The 18,575-nt window shown below is 63.2% G+C and overlaps 2 protein-coding genes across 6 annotated transcripts in view; one reads left to right on the plus strand and one right to left on the minus strand.

Annotated features, from left to right (window-relative positions):
• Positions 1 to 22: 22 nt before the first annotated feature.
• On the plus strand, positions 23 to 13,066 carry KCTD17 (potassium channel tetramerization domain containing 17). 5 transcript variants are annotated; one of them, XR_006959685.1, is made up of 8 exons: positions 26 to 406; positions 1,554 to 1,662; positions 3,799 to 3,890; positions 4,706 to 4,801; positions 6,538 to 6,663; positions 8,003 to 8,066; positions 12,562 to 12,712; positions 13,014 to 13,066. XR_006959685.1 is itself a non-coding variant. In XM_047064896.1 (7 exons), exons 1-7 carry the CDS (start codon positions 149 to 151, stop codon positions 12,573 to 12,575), a joined length of 759 nt encoding a protein of 252 aa, XP_046920852.1. In that variant the 5' UTR covers positions 26 to 148; the 3' UTR covers positions 12,576 to 13,066. The 5 variants fall into 5 exon arrangements, 4 of the variants coding, with proteins under 4 accessions (XP_046920853.1, XP_046920852.1, XP_046920851.1 ...); XM_047064896.1 differs by having other exon boundaries at positions 12,562 to 13,066; XM_047064894.1 differs by lacking the exons at positions 12,562 to 12,712; positions 13,014 to 13,066 and adding an exon at positions 9,728 to 10,627 and having other exon boundaries at positions 31 to 406.
• A 680-nt stretch (positions 13,067 to 13,746) lies between these two features.
• Positions 13,747 to 18,575, minus strand: part of TMPRSS6 (transmembrane serine protease 6) — a 33,909-nt gene continuing 29,080 nt past the window's right edge. Inside the window, exons 15-17 of the mRNA XM_047064893.1 lie at positions 17,957 to 18,228; positions 14,462 to 14,598; positions 13,747 to 13,909 (exon numbers count right to left, since the gene is read on the minus strand). Coding sequence (XP_046920849.1) covers positions 13,751 to 13,909; positions 14,462 to 14,598; positions 17,957 to 18,228 — 568 coding nt within the window. The 3' untranslated portion in view covers positions 13,747 to 13,750. The remainder of the gene's footprint in view (positions 13,910 to 14,461; positions 14,599 to 17,956; positions 18,229 to 18,575) is intronic.

An 18,575-nucleotide genomic window follows, 5' to 3' on the forward strand; every position in this document is an offset into this window, starting at 1 on the left:
TTCTGGAGGCCGGGTCTGCCGGCCGCCCAGGAAGCGCCCAGGCGGTGGGATTGGGAGCGCGGGCCCCGCGGACCACCACCCCGGCCGCCTCGCCCCGCCCCGTTCGCCTCGCCCCGCCCCGCCCGGGGCGCGGACTACAGTTCCCGGCATGCCCGGCGCGCGGTACCTGCCCGCCCCCAGCCGCCGCGCCCGGAGGATGCAGACGCCGGGGCGAGCGGGGAGGATGGAGGCCGGGGAGGCAGCGCCGCCGGCGGGGGCGGGCGGCCGCGCGCCGGGCGGCTGGGGCAAGTGGGTGCGGCTCAACGTGGGGGGCACGGTGTTCCTGACCACCCGGCAGACGCTGTGCCGGGAGCAGAAGTCCTTCCTCAGCCGCCTGTGCCAGGGGGAAGAGCTGCAGTCGGACCGGGTGAGGCCCGCGCGGGGGGCGGCCGTCGGGCGGGGTCCTCTGCCCGCCCGAATCCGGGCCGGCCTGGCCGGGAACTCGGCTGCTTTGATTTCCCCAGGGCCCGAGGCAGGAAGAGCTGGTCGGAGGAAGGGAGGAGGGAGAGCGCGGGATGTGCCCATTGTCGTGGCAACGGGACAACGCCGGGCCGCGGCCATTTAGGGCATTCGGACCACCGCCCTGGGCTCCCACCCCAGGAGGCTGGCGGATCGGGACCCTCGCCCTCCTTTGGGGCCTTCCCTCCTTCCCAAACGGGACTCCCGCACCGGGGAAGGAGTTGGCCGCGGTGGCTTCCCCACGGCCCTTTGCGGTGTGGGTGGCCTAGGAGTGCTGCGCGCTGGGTAGAGAAGTCCTGGGGTGCCTTCCGAGCTGGGTTTCATCAGGGAGGAGCCCGGGCCTGTCGGCCACCATTTCTGGGCTCCCATCCCTGCTCTGCTGCAAACTGCCTGCATGACCTTGGGTCGGACCCCTCCCTGCTCCAGGATCAGCCTCCTCCTGTCTGTAACCAGAGGAGGCTGGTCTGCAGGTGACCTGAAGGGCCCCCTCTCCCTCATTCCCTGACCCTCTGATGCTGTGACCTTGGGCAAGTCTCCTCACCCTTTGACGTGCCTGCTTTCCCTCCGTAGAGTTGTCCAGATGCCCGCCCTGCCTCCCTGCAGGCCGAGCCTGTCCAATGAGATAGCGACTCCTTTGGAAACTTGTAAACATCCAGCATGCCCAGAATGACTGGGGATCTGATGGAGATAGTGTAGGGCTGGCTTCAGGGGAACAACCTCTAAGAGGGACAATCACCGAGCCCTACTCTGCGGCAGGTGCCGCTCAGAATTCACCGGATGCTCACCATGACCCCTGGTTATGGGGGAGCGGAGTGAGGCTCAGAGAGGCCCAGTCACTGGCCCCAGGTCACATAGTGAGGAAATGGCAGAGGCAGGACTTGAACCTACGCGGGTCTGACAGCAAAGCCTTTCTGTCCCATCATGCCACTTCATTCCAGGGAAGAGCAGACTCCGCGCTCGCTCCCTCCCTCCCTCCAACCATTGCTGGGCCTGAAGTAAGGGGGTGGGTTGGGGGAGGCCTCTCCTCTCACTGCCTGTGCCCCTTATCTCCTTAGGATGAGACTGGGGCCTACCTCATTGACCGTGACCCCACCTACTTTGGGCCCATCCTGAACTTCCTCCGGCATGGCAAGCTGGTGCTGGACAAGGACATGGCCGAGGAGGGTGAGTTGGTCCAGGGGGCTGGCCGGGGGACTGCATCCTACCTAGCCCTGCCCTCTGCAGTCGGCCAGAGCCTTCCGTGGAAGTCCAAAGCCATTTCTCCCAGTCAGGGCTGGGGGGACATTTGATTCCTTCCATGTTTCCCACTTCCTCGTCCCTGACAAGACTGAATCGCAAAGCCTCTGCCTGGACTGAGCCTGGGAGGCGGAGAGGCAGAAGACAGAGGGCGACAGTGAGGCCGGCAGTGTGTGTTGTGGGCAGGGATGCCCTTTCTCCTGACCTCCTGGGAAGGCAGGTGTGAATAGGGTGGAGACAGGCACGGGAGGAGGCATGGGCTCTCTTTCTGCGGGTGATCCGGTATCTGAGATGCCTGGCAAGGGCTGACAGTCAGCAGGCGGGTGGAGCAGGTGACTCTTCTGCAAATCCAGCGGCCTCTGTGGCACAGCTGGTTGTGGGTGGAGGTGGGGGAGGGGGAGCCGGTTCCCCAGCAGGGGTTTGGTTCTTCCGGGGCCTAGGGCTGAGGCCCTGTAGATGCCCATGTCTGGCTCCAGCAGATGGCGGGGAAGCCATGCCCGAGAGAATATCCTCTTGGCAAAGCCTCAGCCGGGGGGCAACAACTATAAACAGCTCCAAGTCAACTCTTCCTTGGGGCACAAGGCGTGGCTCCGGGTCAGCTGACGCAGCCGGGCCAGCTTGGACATGTCACTTCTCCTTTCTGAGCCTCCACATGTCTATATCAATTAGGGGCGGCGATCTACATCGGGGAGAGCATGTTTGGGGACAGCAGGTGTCATGAATCCCAGTGTTTGTAGCCTGTGGGTGTTTAGAACAGCCCATCCTTCCTCACGCGGGGCCAACGGTCTCCCCCGCTGACCCCCGTGGGACATGGTGATCTAAAGGCCACGTAGCTCCCCAGTGGGCTGGGGTTTCAAACTTGGAGCCCACGGTAGGCACCAGCCCCTCGGCTTTCCGGCAGCCCCTCGGGAGCACAGGTACCCGGGCACGGCTGGGGCCCAGGAACAGGGCCCGCGGGGAGGGGACGTAAATACTGCGTCACCGCCGACATCTGTTTACAGGTGCTGGGTTTCTGCCAGTTCTGCTACTCCCCGCACCTGAGACAGGGCTGGGGCCCCCATCGAGGGCCCCGGAGGATCTGGGACGAGATTTTTCTAGCTGTGGGACACCCGGAAAGTCACTTATCTCTCTGTGCCTCCATGCCCGCATCTGTGGAGCGGGGTGGCGAGAGCACCCGCCTTCCTGAGCTGCTGTGAGGGCGGAGGGAAGGAATACAAGAATGTCCTTTAGTGCAGCACCTGGCACCAAGGGTCACTGATGCCGTGTTCGTCATCTGTCATGGGCAGGGCTCCCCAAGGCGCACTCAGGCAGCAACACTCGCGGGCCGCCTACTTGGTATTAGGTGCCGTGTAGGTAACCTGGGACAGAGGCTAGATCAGACACGGCCCGGTCCTCAGGGAGCCCGGAGGCCAGTCAAGGAAAGAACCAGGGGGATCCTTGCCCTGTAGGCACTCAGGAGACTCCAAAGGCCTGGGGCCATTCCGCCTGTCGGTGAGACTCTCAGTTCCCTCAGCTGTGTGGGGACAATAATGCCTGCTTCCCCGTGTCCCCAGGGCTCTTGCTGAGTGCCTGAGGGGGCTTTGTAAAGGGTGTGGTAGTCGGGACGGACGTGTACAAAGATGATGCATCTGTAGTGGGTTCTGAAGTCAGAGGAACTTGGATTTGGATCCCAGCTCTGCCGCTTACCGGCGGTAGAGCCTGGGGCAGCTGCTTCTCTTTCCGGGCCTCGGTTTCCCCCATCGTTCAGTGGGGGCAATGACCGTACCTACTTCTAGTGCTAAGAATTAACCGCAGTAGAGAACGTAACGTGCTTAGCACAGTAGCTGGCACTTAGCCGCGCTTCATCGATGGGAGTGTGTGATGGGGGGGTCAGCCGAGGTCCTTCTCGTTGTGATGTTCTAGCTTCCGGCCCCAGTGAGTCTGCTGCCTCTTGCCAGCCCCGAAGCAGCCCCCAGATGGGGGCACTGGCGGGTGTGGGTGGGTGGGTGTGGGGCAGAGGGGACACGGGGAGAGGAGGGCACGGGGGCAGCCCGAGTGACCCGGGGGCCGCTCTGTCTGTGCCAGGGGTCCTCGAGGAAGCCGAGTTCTACAACATCGGCCCGCTGATCCGCATCATCAAAGACCGGATGGAGGAGAAGGACTATCCCGTCACACAGGTCAGGAGCAGCAAGGCAGCAGGGAGCCAGAACAGGCTGTGGCGGGAGAGCCAGAGCTGGGGGAGGCGGGAGGAGGGTCGGGAGACGTGGGGAGGCCCAGCTGGCCTGTGACGCGAGGGGGCTGTCCAGCTCCCAGACTGCCCAGCAAAGCCCCAGACGGGGAGAAGGACGCTGGGTTCTGTCCCTGACTCGCCTCTGTTCGCGCTATGAGTGGGCCCCCCACTGAGACCTGCCCCCCTCTTCCCTTCCCCTCGGCAAAATGGGGTCAGTGTGGAGGCACAGGGGGCCTTGTGGGGGCAACGCAGGATTAGTAAATTGTCCATTTCGTGACATCAGGCAGACCCCTGGGGGCAGAGCGCGAGGTGCTGGGGCTTAGGCTTCTGAGCGCCCTGGGCCTGGTCTGGAGGCGGGGCTGGGGGGGCCCCCTCTGGCCACCCTGGAGGAGACGTGGGTGGGGGCAGGCGGACGGGTGGCCCCCGGAGATTGAAGGGGGTTAGCTCCGTGGCCTCTCTTCCCCCTCGTACCACCTGTGCTCCTGCTCTGCCACGCTTCGGCTCCGTGACCTTGGGCAAGTCAGAGCCTCTGTGAAGATGCCGTAACTCGTGGCGTGTGGGGAAGGATGAAGTGAGACCGTGCGTGTCGAGGGCTGGGCGCACGGGGGGGGTCCTCAGGACGTGGCTGCCGCCTCCCCACCTTGCACCTGCCCCTCCTTGTCTCCTTAGGGGTGTGCGGTGGGCGGGGGGAGAAGAAGCTGCGGGGGTGACAGGTGCTTGTCCCTCCCCCGGCTGCCCTCCAGGTCACCTCTCTGCCTGCAGGTCCCCCCCAAGCACGTGTACCGCGTGCTGCAGTGCCAGGAGGAGGAGTTGACGCAGATGGTCTCCACCATGTCAGACGGCTGGCGCTTCGAGCAGGTGGGTGGGGGCCACGGGGCCACCCCTGGAACCACCCGGCGTCACAGGGAAGCCCCAGGCTGGGGTTCCCCGGCACGGCCCCCAGCCATCACGCTGAACAAGAGTAGGAAAGGCCACGCTCGGCCGCGGAGTGACCAGAAGGAGAGAGACAGAAGACCCGGGCGGCTTCGGTGGGGGTTCTCCCAGCCCCCGGGGCGTGGTCTCCGCAGGGGCACGGGCGGGTCTCTGGCCCCCAGGCGACAGCTCAGGAGCAAGGGGACGCGATCCCCCGTAGGTGAGCAGACCCCACCTGGGGTCAACGCCTCTCGCCTCTCGTGACAAGGCCCGGCAGCTTCCGGGTCGCTGCCGGGGGGGGGGGGGGGGGGGGGGGGGGGGGGGGGGGACCTGCCGAGTCACAGCCTTGCCACGCCCGGGAAGCCCAAGCGGTGACTTCCCACGAGGACTCACAGGGACCGACGCAGTCAGGAGCAACTTGTCGTGAGTGGTGCCATCCTGGCCACGCAGCTCACGTCACGCGGCTCAGGTTTCCAGAGGAACAGAGCCAGCAAGTTAACCCCACGTCACATTTGTCCTTCGAAAAGGAAGAGGGTTTGGCTGGCTCTGTAGCCGCACCTGCCCACGGCCCCTGGGACGTGGAGGTTGAAGAAGGGAGAAGGCCAGGGCTCCCCGGATGGCCGGGCGGTACGGAGGAATAGCTCCGTCCAGGAGCCAGAGGCCTGGATCTGCCACTTGCAGGCCATGTGACCCTGAGCGAGTCACATCTCCTCTCTGGGCCTCAGTTTCCCAATCTGTGACGTGGGCCAGTCGTGCTCCCTTTGCGAGACTGTTGGGAAGATTAGAAGTGCCGTGGACGGGGGCCCCTGGGGGGCTCCGTCGGTTGAGCGACCGACCTCGGCTCGGGTCACGATCTCGCGGTCCGTGAGTTCGAGCCCCGCGTCGGGCTCTGTGCGGACAGCTCGGAGCCTGGAGCCCGCTTCCAGATTCTGTGCCTCCTTCTCTCTCTCTCTCTGTCCCTCCCCTGCTTGCACTCTGTCTCTCTCTCTCTCAAAAATAAACATTGAAAAAGAAAAAAAAGAAGTGCCGTGGGTAAAGTCCCTGGCCTAGAGTAGAACTCCCAGGCGGGATCACACAGATTATCAGCCTGTAAGTCTCCAAGACTGCGGCGAGGACTCAGGATCCCGGGGTCTAACCCCTGTTCCGCTCTTCCTGGCTGGGGGACTTCCTGCAGGTTACTGCCTCTTCAAGCCCCGTTTGCCAGAGGGGCTGATTTTCACTCTGCCTGTTGGGCGAGGGTCCTGGGGGGCCGAATGTCCTGCGCAGGGCCTCGTGGTTGTGGTCCTTCCAAGGACCCCGGGACAAAGGGGCTCAGGGGGCACCGATCGTTTGCTCTCCGGCCTAAGGAGGGGACAGCCCGTTCCACCTCTGCTTCTGAGAATGAACAGAATAGTCTGTGGGGCCCCACCATGCCAACCCTACCCTACAGCTTGGTTCTGGGGCTGCTTCAGCCACGCCTGGGACGGAGGTGGACGATGATCCGCCCATCGTGGCCTCCGCCTGCTTTTAGGCAGCGGCCTCTAGATCTGGGGCTGGGGTGAGGGTTGGGGAACCGCAGAGAGAAGGCGGCGTCCTCCAGGGGTCGGGGCCCGGCCCCGCCAAGCCAGGGCGGGTGGCTGTGCCGGCTGCCTTTAACCCGGCCTCCCAACCTGTCCTCTTTGTCCCCACGCTCCGCCCCCCAGCTGGTGAACATCGGCTCCTCCTACAACTATGGCAACGAGGACCAGGCTGAGTTCCTGTGCGTGGTGTCCAAGGAGCTCTACACCTCCCCGCACGGGCTGAGCTCTGAGTCCAGCCGCAAAACCAAGGTGAGCACCCCCCCCCACCTCAGCTTCCCCCACCCCTTTTCCTCTATCCTCTCCCTGCCCTCCACCCAGCCATCCCTGCTTCTCTCTCCCTCCTGCCGCACACACATAACCAACCACCTGGTCACAGCCAATGCCATCCATCCCATGCCACCCACGGTCCCGTCTGCTCATGCCGGTTACCCAGGCCCAGGCGGGGGGAGAAATGAGCTAGGATCGTCCCAAGGGCACGGCCAGAGGGGGCCTGGATGCCGTTCGCACGGCGGCCACAGGGTGTACCGAACTAGGGGTTTGGGCACGGTGTGCCGCGCCCTGCGTGACCTTGGACAAGCCCCGGCCCTCCGGTGTGTTCTCTGAGAAGTGAGGGTAGACTACGTCCTCTCTGGTGCCGCCACGCTTAGAGCTTCTGGGATCCAAAATGGCCAGTTTATTTCCCAGAGGTGGGTAAATGTTCCCAGCTGGCCAGGGCCGGGGCAGGGAAGCCAAATCTGTGCATCCTGCCCCTTCCCTGGGGCCCCTTCCTCAGGTGCTCTGCAGGGGAGAGGTCAGCAACCCCGGGGGACCCAGCCACGTGTTCCTGCCCTGGCCTCTGAGGCAGCAAAGCCGGCTGTGGGGAAGGGGGCTGAGCACAGGTCCTGCCGCCTCGAACCCAGAGCCGGTCAGAAGCCTCGAGGGCCTTTGGTGGGGCCGATGGGGCAGGGCAGCAAGCCAGGCAGGGAAAGAGGGAGACCGTTCCCTCTGGGGGGGAAGGGGGGGGTCTGTCCCAGTGCGTCGGAGACTTACGAACCCGGGCTTCCTGTCTGTCTGTCTGCCTCCCCGTCCTGCGACTCCCCCTGCCCACCCCACCGCCATCAGGGTCAGTGGCTGGCACTGCCTTGCGAGGGTGCAGAGCAAGCCCGCTGCTCCTGCCTCTCTGCGCCAAAGCCTGGGAGCTTGGGGCGTCGGAACCTGTCCATGGCATCCCCGGGCCTTCCCTGGCCTCGTGTCTACTCTGGGTCAGCCCTCCTGAAGTGAGGCCTTCCCAGGCTCCCCTGGCCACACACCCACCCGTTCCTCTTCCAGCCCTCACCCGGCCTTGCGCCCCGTAGTAGCGGCCGGACGGAGCAGTCCGTGAGCATCCCCCAGTGGGGGGCCCCGTCCCGTGCCCTTCCTCCAGGCCCTTCCAGAGCCCCCAGGGGACGGGACAAGACGCCCCAGCTTCTCCCTCCTTAAGGTCCCCGCCCCCCCCGCCCCCGCATCTCGCCCGCCCTGAGAGGGGGCCCACGGGGACAGCCGCCCGCCGGCCCTGGCCCCTCGTTAGTTCTCCACTCTTTCTTCCCTGGGTCCGCCGGCTGGTCCACAGAGCACGGAGGAGCAGCTGGAGGACGAGCGGCGGCAGGAGGTGGAACAGGTGCAGGTGGAGGCAGGTACACAGGAGAAAGGTGCAGCCGCCCCCCGAGGAGAATGATTGCGCATAAAAGCCAGAGCCTCCCGCCCACTGCCCCGCTGGAGCCAGCCGCCGAACCGGGGGGCCGGGGCCTGCGGGCGGGGACGGGCCACCAGGGTCAGCTCAGCCGCGCGCCCGGCGCCTCGCCTGCATAACCATCCCTTCTCTCGCTTTCTCTTTACAGCCCAGTCCTCCCAGGAGCCCGCTAACCTTTTCTCCCTCCCGCCACCGCCGCCTCCTCCGCTTCCCGCGGGAGGCCCCGCCTCATCTTCATCCACCTCTTCCTCCTCCTGGATCTCATCTGCACCCTGCCTCTTCCCTCTCTGCCCCTGTCCGGGTTTCCTCTCTGCCTGCTCACGCCTCCATCCCCGGGCCGCCCCGGCCCCCGCCTCCCGCGCCCTCCACCCAGGCGCCCCGGCCCCCCCGCATCCCAGAGCCTCCCGCCTGCCGCCTCCCGCGCCCCCTCTGGCGCCTGCCGCCTCCCGGCCTGGGGACGAGGGTCGTGGCCGCGTCTCCTTGGCGCCCGCCAGCCCCGCCGGGCACCCCTGAGGCCGGGCCGCCCCGCCCAGCGCCTCCCGTCCTCGCCGCCGCCGCCGCCTCACGTTTCCTCCTTGCAGGTCCCCGTCTGCACCCCTCAGGGCCGAGGCTGCGCTTGCAGCGAGGGCTTCTCCTCCTCGGGGCCCCTCGCCCGCCCCCCCAGAGCCGCCATCCCTGGTTTGTAGCTTGGCGGAGCTGGAGGGAGGGCGGCAGCCAGGAGGGGGCGCGTCTCCTGTCCCCGGACCTGAGCCGGACTTTTCAGCCGACTTTCTCCCCTCACCTGCTTTGGCCTTGGGTGCGAGGCGCGGAGAGAAGAGCCTTAGGGGGCGGGGCCTCTTTGCCATCTGTCCCTAGGCCCCAGAGCCGGGCTGGGAAGGAGGGAGGGGGGACGGCAGCCAGACGCCTTGGCCTCACCCCTGCCCATCCAGGAGCCCCTGCATCGCAGCCTCGCGGCACTGGGTTCCCCGTCTCTTCCGGGGTGGGAAGGACAGCCGGCCGCACCGGGGCTCCTTTGGCCTACGAGGAGTCAGCCAGAGCTGGCTGGGGATCAGGGCGTCGCGGAAAAAGCCCTGGCCGGGTGCCTCCAAGCCCCCACTCAGTCGTAGCCCGCCTGCTCTGTGACCTTGGGCAAGTCACTGCCCCTGTCTCGGCCACAGTTGCCTCTAAAATGGGGATAGGCAGCTGCTGTCTGCCACCTTTTGCCTGAGCCGGCAGGGACCTGACCTTGACCGCCCCCCCCCCCCTTCCCCAGCCAGAGTCACCAACGCTCTGGCTTCCACGGCAGCCACCACCCAGCCCAGGATGGGGCGTGGGGCTCCCGGATGGGCGAGCTGGGTCCCCTTCCTGCTCCCCCTCCTCGGCTCTGAATTCACCTTCTCTGGGCCTCAGCCTCCCCCCCACCCTCTTCTGAGAAGGGACCCTGTAACTCACCTACCTCTTTCTCTCTCCCTCTCTTCCCCTCCCCTGCCTCCATTTCAATCTCCTCTCTGCCCTCCCCTGGCCTCGCCTCACCCCTCCTCACTGGCCCCACCCTGTCATTCCTCTCCTGGTGTTCTGACCACCCCCCCACCCGTCCCCCTGCCCCTTCCCCCTCTTATTTTCTAGCTGTTACAAGCCAGAGGCACCCGGATGTGAGGCCCCAGATCACCTCCAGGGACTTGGGGTTCCGATCTGAAATCCTTTATTTTTGTACCACGGGGTGGGGCCCCGGCTCCAGGCGGAGGAAGCACTCTCCCCCCTGCCACTTCTGTCTACACCTGCGGGGCTGTGATCTACCCCTGCCTCTGGGGGCCGGGTGGGGGCCCGCTGGAGCCTCTCAAGGCCTGAGGTGGGCCCTGGGACCCCTGGGCAGAGCCACTGGCCTGTGGCCAAAGTGTGGCGCTGTCCAGCTGTGTTTCCCACGCCGCCATGGTCCCTCCCCCGGGTCCCCCAGCTGCATGAATGAGACCCTCCCTCCTGACCCAGTCACATCTCCTCCCTGAGCCTTAGTCTCCCCATCTGTCCAGTGGGTTCTCTCTCCCCACCGCCACCTACCTCACAGGGTTGTTGTGAGGTTGACAAAGAGGAGCAGGGTCCCAGAAAGCCCTCGGGGAGTGTACAAAGCACCAGGCAGAGGGTGGCCCTCCCTTCGCCCTTCCCTCAGAGGGGGAAGGATCTGCTCAGCCCCACATGGAGATTCAGGTATTGGTGGAACGAAGGGGGTGGGGGTCGGCCCTGTCGGAGGAAGGGGGAGGAGGACTCAGCCTCCTCCCTGGGTGCTCCCACCGCCCTGTGCCCTGCTGGGTGCCGAGGGCCCCCCCCCCCCAGCCAGGAGGGGGCGGGCAGGGGCTCCGCAGGGGCAGTGCAGCCGGCAGGAACCAGTGAGAAGGGAAAGGGGGCCGCTCCTCCCTTTGCCCTGGGGAGAGTCTGGGGGCAGCAGGGGCTGAGCAAGGGGCCCCTCCTGCGTTGATGATCTCCCAGGCTGTGCCCAACCCCACCATGTAATAAAACCTGAAGAAACAGCCACGGGGCTGCCTCCCTCTCTTCCTCTGGGCCGCTTTGGGGGATGGGGCTAACCTCAAGGTCGGATAAATGACTCAAAGGTAACGGGGCTTTTTCTTAAGGGGCCCTGCCCTGTGGTCACTCTTCTGTGTGTATGGGGAGAGGGGGGGAGGGAGGTCACGGCCGCATCCTCCGCCCAGTGGCCCAACAGCAAGGTCACCAGCTCTGCCTTGCTGGGAGAACGTTGGCACGTGCCTGCCCCTCTCTGGGCCTCAGTTTCCTCATCTGTAAAGTAAAGGGTTGGACCAGGCGACTCGCAAGGCCCAGCTCCTGGAGCCAGGCAGGTCTCTTCCTGCCTCCCGGCATCCCTAGACCAGCTAGGGATGTTGAGGGGGCAGGGGGTTGCTGAAATCAGGATAGCAGCCCCCCTCCCCCCCCCCACCCCACTTCCCAGCCTCACCCTACTGTTCCCATGGCCCTTTGCTTCACAGCCTCTGCTGCGTCCTAACCCCCAGGGTGCCCCCTCTGCATCCTGCTGTGGTTTCTCTTGGTCCCCTCCACACCTCGCCATTGCTGTCACCCTTCTGTCGCCAGTCTCAGAAAATATAAACACCCGGGCGCCTGCTCCAGGTTCTCTGAGCCCGCCTGCCCGCAGGACCCTGGGCTTCTCTTTCCTGCCCAGCAGGGCCTCCCACCCCACCCTGCCCCGCCCTGGCCAAGCCCTGCTAAGTCTCCACCTTGCTCCCCTGCCCCGGCATCCCTGCAAAACAGGGGGCCCCTAGGCAGAGGCCTTGCCTGGGGCCAGGCAAGGCTCCCCCCCCCCCCGGCTCCACTCAGGCCAGGGGGGGCCCTCACCACTCCCCTTGGGGCATCTGGCTAGCCAAACTGACCTCACATTTTGTGTCCTGCTTTGCAGAACCGTCCCCAGGAGGCTTGTTAAAAGAACAGACCGTCCAGCCCGCCCCTATCCCCATTCTGGCTAATTAAGACCGGGGTGGGACCCACAAATGTCCATCTCAGCAGGGCCCCCAACACTGTGTCTGGCCGCGCCTGTGGGAAGCCTGAGAGGCTAGGGGCTGGAATGCTTTAATATCCCCCCCCCCAACCTGGAGCTGTCCCCCTAGGGTCTGCTCTGTCCTCTCGTCCTGCAGGTGGGCCCAGCAGGCAAGAGATCGCCTGCACGGGCCTCTGGACTAGCAGGCCATAGCCAAAGCACCAGAGGTCCTCTCTGACCGCTGCCGCTTGGTCGCTAAGGCTCCGCCCTCCCAGCACCCTTTCAGCTCTGGCCACGCCTCTCAGCCTCCCACGGGAGCCCCCCCTCTGGAGTGTCTATCTCCCCACCTCCTCAGCCTCCCCGGCAGCGTGTCTTCTGAGGAGGGGCTCTGAAATCCTCCAGACCTCAAGCCCCCACCAGGCCAGGCAACGGGGGATCAAAACGGACCCCTTGGAATGGTCCCTGGGTGATTCCTCTGTCACCCAACCCCAATCCATGGAGGCACCTGGAGGACACTGAGGGTCCTTCAAGTCCATCCTTGCTGCCCTGCTCATTAGAGCCTACCCTCTCCCTCCTGGAGTCCTGCAGTGGCCTCCTCAAGGCCTCCCCGCCTCCCACTCCGTCCACACTGCTGCTCGTGGTCCATTCCACAATGTGAATCCACTCGCGTGTCACTCTCCTGTCATAAAGGCTTGCGTGGCTTCCCAGAGCACGCAGGGTCAAGTCCTAAGCTCAACTCCAAACTCTTTGTCAGCTGCTCTGAGTCCCCGCCCCGCGCCCCCCGCCCCCCGCCAACATTCCTTTTCATTCCTTCCCACTCAACCTCTCTTTCGCTCAAAACAGCTTACCAATATGTCCCGTTCTGGTGGGACTCTGCCTCTGCACGTGCTGTTCCCCTGTCTGGAATGCCCTTCCCCACCTTGGCCATCTTCGGGCCACACAACTCAAGTCTCACCTCCTCCAGGCAGCCTTCCCTGACATCCCGAGTTCCCGGCTACCCCAGAGCCCCTTCATGCTGGATTGCCATCCCCAGGCCTCCTGAGATCAGGAGCTGAGCTCTGTGCATCTCCGTGGCCCCACTGCAGGAGTTGACACACAGCAGGAGAGCCTGCCGGGTAAATGATGCCAAGAATGCAAAGGGAGTGTTGTGCCGGAGAAGTGGAGGACTGGGAACCAGGAGGTGGGGCTTCCACGCCAGGCTTCACCCCCAACCGCGGGTGTGCCAATGAGGACGGCTCTGCTCCTCTCTGCCTCGGTTTCCTCCCAGGCTTCCAGAAGGAGCCCATCACTTGTCCCATCCTTCGCTCTAATCTCCGGTTCACCAAACCCCTGCCTTCCTGGGGTTGGTCCTGGGACCTGGACAACTGCCCGGGAGGTCACTCTCCTGCCCCCACTGACCTAACCTTGGCCTTCCAGACATTTGACGAACAGACCGGGCAGGAAGCGGAGGCTCGCACAGTCGAGAGCGTGAGGTCAGTGCTCCGGGGCCCTGTTTAACCCCCAGAGCAGAGCCTCAGATCAAACGGCTTTATTCCACAGGGCGGCGGAGCTCACTTCCAGGTGAGAGTGAGCAGTGGAGGCCCGGGGGACAGGTAGGGGTGGGGGGAGAACCCTACACCCGGGGCTCCCCCACCCTTTGGCTTACGGTGGCAGCTGACCCAGCTGGCTGTCTCCGGGGCTCTGCGGGTCCCTCCTTGAGGGTGCCTTCCATCCACACCCCTCCCCCCAAGTTCACGGGCTGGGATCTGCTCGGCATTGGCAGAGGGGAGCCCAGACACCTCTCCTGGGACCCGGAAGCCCCGTTGGTGCTGCTGAACCATTTCCCCCACCCCCAGAGTCAGCAGTGGAGGAAGGGGGAGGGGGAGAGGGAATCAGAAGGCGACAGGGCTGGAATGTGAACCCCCTCAGCCGGGCCTGCTGACCGTCCCGGCCCTGGGGTGCAGGGGGAGTCGACCACCAGCTGCTGGCCCTCCTCCTCCTCCTGTTGCCCTCCCCGGGGCAGATGTCAGGGAGCAGGTCGGGGACCACGGGACGCCACCTCCTGCCTCTGCGGGGCCCTGCTTGCCCCCAGAAAACTCGCTCCCCTGCCTCGTGGGTGCCCTGGCCACTTGAGTCCGGGAGGTGGGCCCCAGCTCCACAGGGAGGGCAGCTGCTCAGCTCAGCACCTGCTGGATCCAGCCAATCACTCCTGTGATGCGGGTGTAGACACCAAAGTAATTGGGCCGGCCACAGCCCAGGCCCCAGCTGACCAGCCCCGCCAGGAACCAGCGGCCACTGGGCTCCTTACACACAAGCGGGCCTCCCGAGTCGCCCTGCAAGGGGGAGAGAAGAGACAGGGCCGCGTCAGGGTAAGGCGAGGGTCCTGGCCGCTGGGAATTTTCCAGCCGACAAGAAAGTCACACCCCCTTCTGAAGCCTCTACTTGCCCCGCGCCTGGTAAGTGGAGAGAGCCCAAAGCAGCCCTGCCTATGCTTCCGCGGGTCCTGGCCGTCGCGGAAGCGTCCGCGGGTGTCCCCACGCCCCACTCACCTCTGCCTCCCTTCTGTGGGCTCCCATCCCTTGCCACTGTGTCCCCTCGGGCAAAGTGCCTTGCAGGGGCAGGGGGCGGAACCGGGTTTGAGCCTTAGACCTGCCCCCCAGGGTTCTCTTGTGATCTGGGACAACTTGGGGCAAGTCCCTCCACCCCACCCCCACCCGGAGCCTCAGTTTCCTCATCAATGAAGTTGGGGCAGCCAGTCCTGCTTCGCTGGGAGGCTGCGGGGCCTCGGCAGGCCGGTGCGAGCAGAGGGCCAGGCCGCGGGTGGCGGGAGGGCCACCCTCCCTCCCTCCCTCCTCTCGCCCGCCCCCCGCCTCCCCCAGAGTCACCTGGCAGGCGTCCTTCTTGCCCTTCCGGTAGCCGGCACACAGCATGCGGGGCGTCACCTGGTAGCGATAGGCCTCGCTGCACAGATCCTGCGGGATCAGCTGCACGTCGACTTTCTGCAAACCGTTGCTGGTGGGGCCTGCCCCGTGCGGCCGAGGACGGAAGGCAGACATGAGATCTGACTCTTCCTCCCGCCCTTCCCCTTGTTCTCAGGAGCCCCCCTTCATCTGCTCTGCTCACCCCCTACCCCTCCGCCTCACCATCACTCGGCTCTGGCTCCTTGCAGCCCCTGGGGACACAGCCCCCCCCCCCCAAAGCCTATCAGGACTAGTGTCCTTCTCCCCACCCCCCAGCCCCTCCTGCTGGCGGCCTCTTGCCTGCACTGCTCGGTGACAGCTCCTGGGGGGATCTTTCCAGAGCGCACACCTGACCCCTACACTCTTCCCCTAAAAGTCATCAGTGCTACCCCAGCATCCAGCCCAGTGCTTTTCCACGAGTGCTTCACGTGAGACCCCGCAGGGAGCCTCAGTCGGCACTGTGCCTGGTCCCACCCTGAGATCTGGTCTGTTTGGCCAGCGGGGGGCTCGATATCGGTGTCTTTCTGGAAGCCCTCAGGTGGTTGGTTTTTTTTTTTTTTTTAATGTTTATTTATTTTTGAGGGAGAGAGTGCGAGCCAGGGAGGGGCAGAGAGAGAGAGAGAGAGAGAGAGAGATTGGGAGACAGAATCCCAAACAGGCCCCAGGCTCCGAGCTGTTGGCACAGCCCGATGTGGGGCTCGAACTCACGAGCTGTGAGATCATGATCCGAGCCGAAGTCAGACACCTACCCGAGCCACCCAGGCACCCCAGCCCTCAGGCGGTTCTAAAGTGCGGGTCGGTGACAAAGCAGGAAAGACTATCCGATGGAAAAAAGACTGTCTCTTTAACAAATGGTGCTGGGAGAACTGGACAGCAACATGCAGAAGGTTGAAACTAGACCACTTTCTCACACCATTCACAAAAATAAACTCAAAATGGATAAAGGACCTGAATGTGAGACAGGAAACCATCAAAACCCTAGAGGAGAAAGCAGGAAAAGACCTCTCTGACCTCAGCCGTAGCAATCTCTTACTCGACACATCCCCAAAGGCAAGGGAATTAAAAGCAAAAATGAACCACTGGGACCTCATCAAGATAAAAAGCTTCTGCACAGCAAAGGAAACAATCAACAAAATTAAAAGGCAACCAACTGAATGGGAAAAGATATTTGCAAATGACATATCGGACAAAGGGCTAGTATCCAAAATCTATAATAAGAGCTCACCAAACTCCACACTCGAAAAACAAATAACCCAGTGAAGAAATGGGCAGAAAACATGAATAGACACTTCTCTAAAGAAGAAATCCAGATGGCCAGCAGGTACATGAAAAGATGCTCAACGTCGCTCCTCATCAGGGAAATACAAATCAAAACCACACTCAGATATCACCTCACGCCAGTCAGAGTGGCCAAAATGAACACATCAGGAGACTATAGATGCTGGAGAGGATGTGGGGAAACGGGAACCCTCTTGCGCTGTTGGTGGGAATGCAAACTGGTGCAGCCGCTCTGGAAAACAGTGTGGAGGTTCCTCAAAAAATTAAAACTAGATCTACCCTATGACCCAGCAATAGCACTGCTAGGAATTTACCCAAGGGATACAGGAGTGCTGATGCATAGGGGCCCTTGTACCCCCATGTTCATAGCAGCACTCTCAACAATAGCCAAATGATGGAAAGAGCCTAAATGTCCATCAACTGATGAACGGATAAAGAAATTGTGGTTTATATACACCATGGAGTACTACGTGGCAATGAGAAAGAATGAAATATGGCCCTTTGTAGTAACGTGGATGGAACTGGAGAGTGTGGGGCTAAGTGAAATAAGCCATACAGAGAAAGACAGATACCATATGTTTTCACTCTTATGTGGGTCCTGAGAAACTTAACAGGAACCCATGGGGGAGGGGAAGGAAAAAAAAAGAGAGAGAGGTTAGAGTGGGAGAGAGCCAAAGCATAAGAGACTCTTAAAAACTGAGAGCAAACTGAGGGCTGATGGGGGGTGGCAGGAAGGGGAGGGCGGGTGACGGGTATTGAGGAGGGCACCTTTTGGGATGAGCACTGGGTGTTGTATGGAAACCAATCTGACAATAAATCTCATATATTTAAAAAAAAAAAAAGTGCGGGTCGGGTGAACTCCTGGTTCAACCTCCTCACAGTGGCCTATGAGACCCCTGTCCTTCCTGCCGGTCCTCACCCAGACCCACCTGCCCCCAGCTCCCCTCTGGTGCCGGCCGTTCTCAGGGCTCCCTGGACAGCTTCCTGTGCGCTTAACCGAACACCTTTCTCCTCCGCTTTGTTACTGCCCACCTGTCCTCCCAGCCCCAGCTTAGATATAGCCCCTCCTCTGGACGCCTCCCAGACCGTGCCTGGCTAGGCGTCTCCTCTGGGCTGCCACCGCCGTTGTGCCTCCCCACCCATGTCGGCTCTTAGCACCGTCTCCCCCCACAGAATGTTCTCTTTTCATCTTTATAGTCCCTTTGCCCAACTCAATGCCTAGCACATAGTAGGTGCTCATAAATGTGCCCTTGGATGAATGAATGAATGAAGGAAGGAGCAAATGAACCAACCCTTGATTTACTCTTCTCCATCATCCCCTCCATCCAGTCACTTTCCATCTGAGCCTCAGTTTCCCCATCTTTAAATTATCCGCACGGTCCTGCTGGCCTGCCTCCAGATTGTAAATCATGTGCCCGTCTTTAAAGCCACCACCTTTAAGGGGTGCTGGGCATGGCTGCGGTTATGCCAGCCTGGGCCTATAGTCACGGAACAGAAGTAGCCTCTAGGGATGGTCAGTTTAGGTGGGAAGGGGAGAAACCCCCCTGCTGCTGAGAGGCTGTAGCAGGAACAGCAGGGGGCCTGGGGTCAGGCGGTCCTAGGTTCCAACCCTCTCTGGCTGTGTGACTTTGAGCAACTGCTAAAAAAAAAAAAAAAAGTCTCTGTGCCTCAGTTTCCCCATCCATAAAATGGACCGTAATAGCCACCCTTCGGGGTGTCCGACGGAATACATGAGACCACGTTCCCTAAAACCCAACGTCGATGTAGAAAGTGGTAACAATTAAGAGCGCTCCCCAAGCCCCCTCCGCCCCACCTCCGTCCCAGGAGCGGAGGTCGGAGCTTGCCCGTGGGGCTGTTGGGTTCCTAGCCTGCCCCACCACCTCACCCATATCCCCCAACGGAACATCCCCCCCGCGACCTTCGTTCCCTTTAAATATGTCATGCAAGGAGGGAAGGGCCTGGAAGGCAGGAGCCACCCGCTTCTGTGACAGGCAGCCCCGGTTCACCCCGGGACCAGAGGGCCTCCCGGGTGGAGCCCTGGGGCCCTCTGCCCCGCCCCCTCGGGGCCCGGAAGCGGCGGGAGGTGGCCCGCACCCCGACTCCCTAGACCTGCCCCCCACACCCCCCCCCAAGCCGGCTCACCGCCCTCGCGCAGGGCGCCCCAGCCCGTGATCCAGCAGTGCAGGCCGGGCTCGAAGAAGTGGGAGCGCGCGGGCAGGCAGACGGGGCGCACGGCGGGCGAGCGCACCACGGGGTGGTCGAGCTGCAGCAGGGCCACGTCGTAGTCGTGGCTGTCCTCCTCGTGGTAAGGGTGCAGGAGCAGGCGGCTCACCTTGAAGGACACCTCGCCCGGCCAGCGCGAGCTCTGCCACACCTTGCCCAGGAACACGGTCCACAGCGCCGGGGAGGCCATGCTGGGGGTGGGGCGGGGGCGCGTCCTCGCTCAGCCGCGGCCTCTCCGGTCCCAGCCCCTGAGGAGAGCCAGCTTCCCCACGTGGGCCGCGGGCCGCCACACCCTCCCTTCCCCCCGGGTAGCTGGTGGTGGGGGTACAGCGTGGGTGCTGGCGCCAGAATCCACCTGCCTGGGTTCCAGTCCCAGCTTCACCCCTGCCTCCGTGTGTGTGCGCCTCTCTAGCCCTCAGTCTCCCCGTCTGTGAAATGGGAATAGCACCTTCTACTCCTACGTTACTGGGGGGATTCAGTGAGACTGTGCGTGTAAAAAAATCAGCACAGCGCCAGGCAGTGACGAACATTTCTCTCC

The sequence above is a fragment of the Lynx rufus genome, unplaced genomic scaffold, assembly GCF_022079265.1.
Source record: "Lynx rufus isolate CCGP_SWC_20201006 ecotype Redwood Valley unplaced genomic scaffold, mLynRuf1.p SCAF_7, whole genome shotgun sequence".
NCBI classification, from domain to species: Eukaryota; Metazoa; Chordata; class Mammalia; order Carnivora; family Felidae; genus Lynx; species Lynx rufus.

Bases quoted from the DNA above. Each gene is read 5' to 3' on its own strand.
- KCTD17 (XM_047064894.1), top strand. From the start codon at position 149: ATGCCCGGCGCGCGGTACCTGCCCGCCCCCAGCCGCCGCGCCCGGAGG. The intron at 4,802-6,537 runs GTGGGTGGGGGC...TCCGCCCCCCAG, and splicing joins ACGGCTGGCGCTTCGAGCAG to CTGGTGAACATCGGCTCCTC. The intron at 6,664-8,002 runs GTGAGCACCCCC...GCTGGTCCACAG, and splicing joins AGTCCAGCCGCAAAACCAAG to AGCACGGAGGAGCAGCTGGA.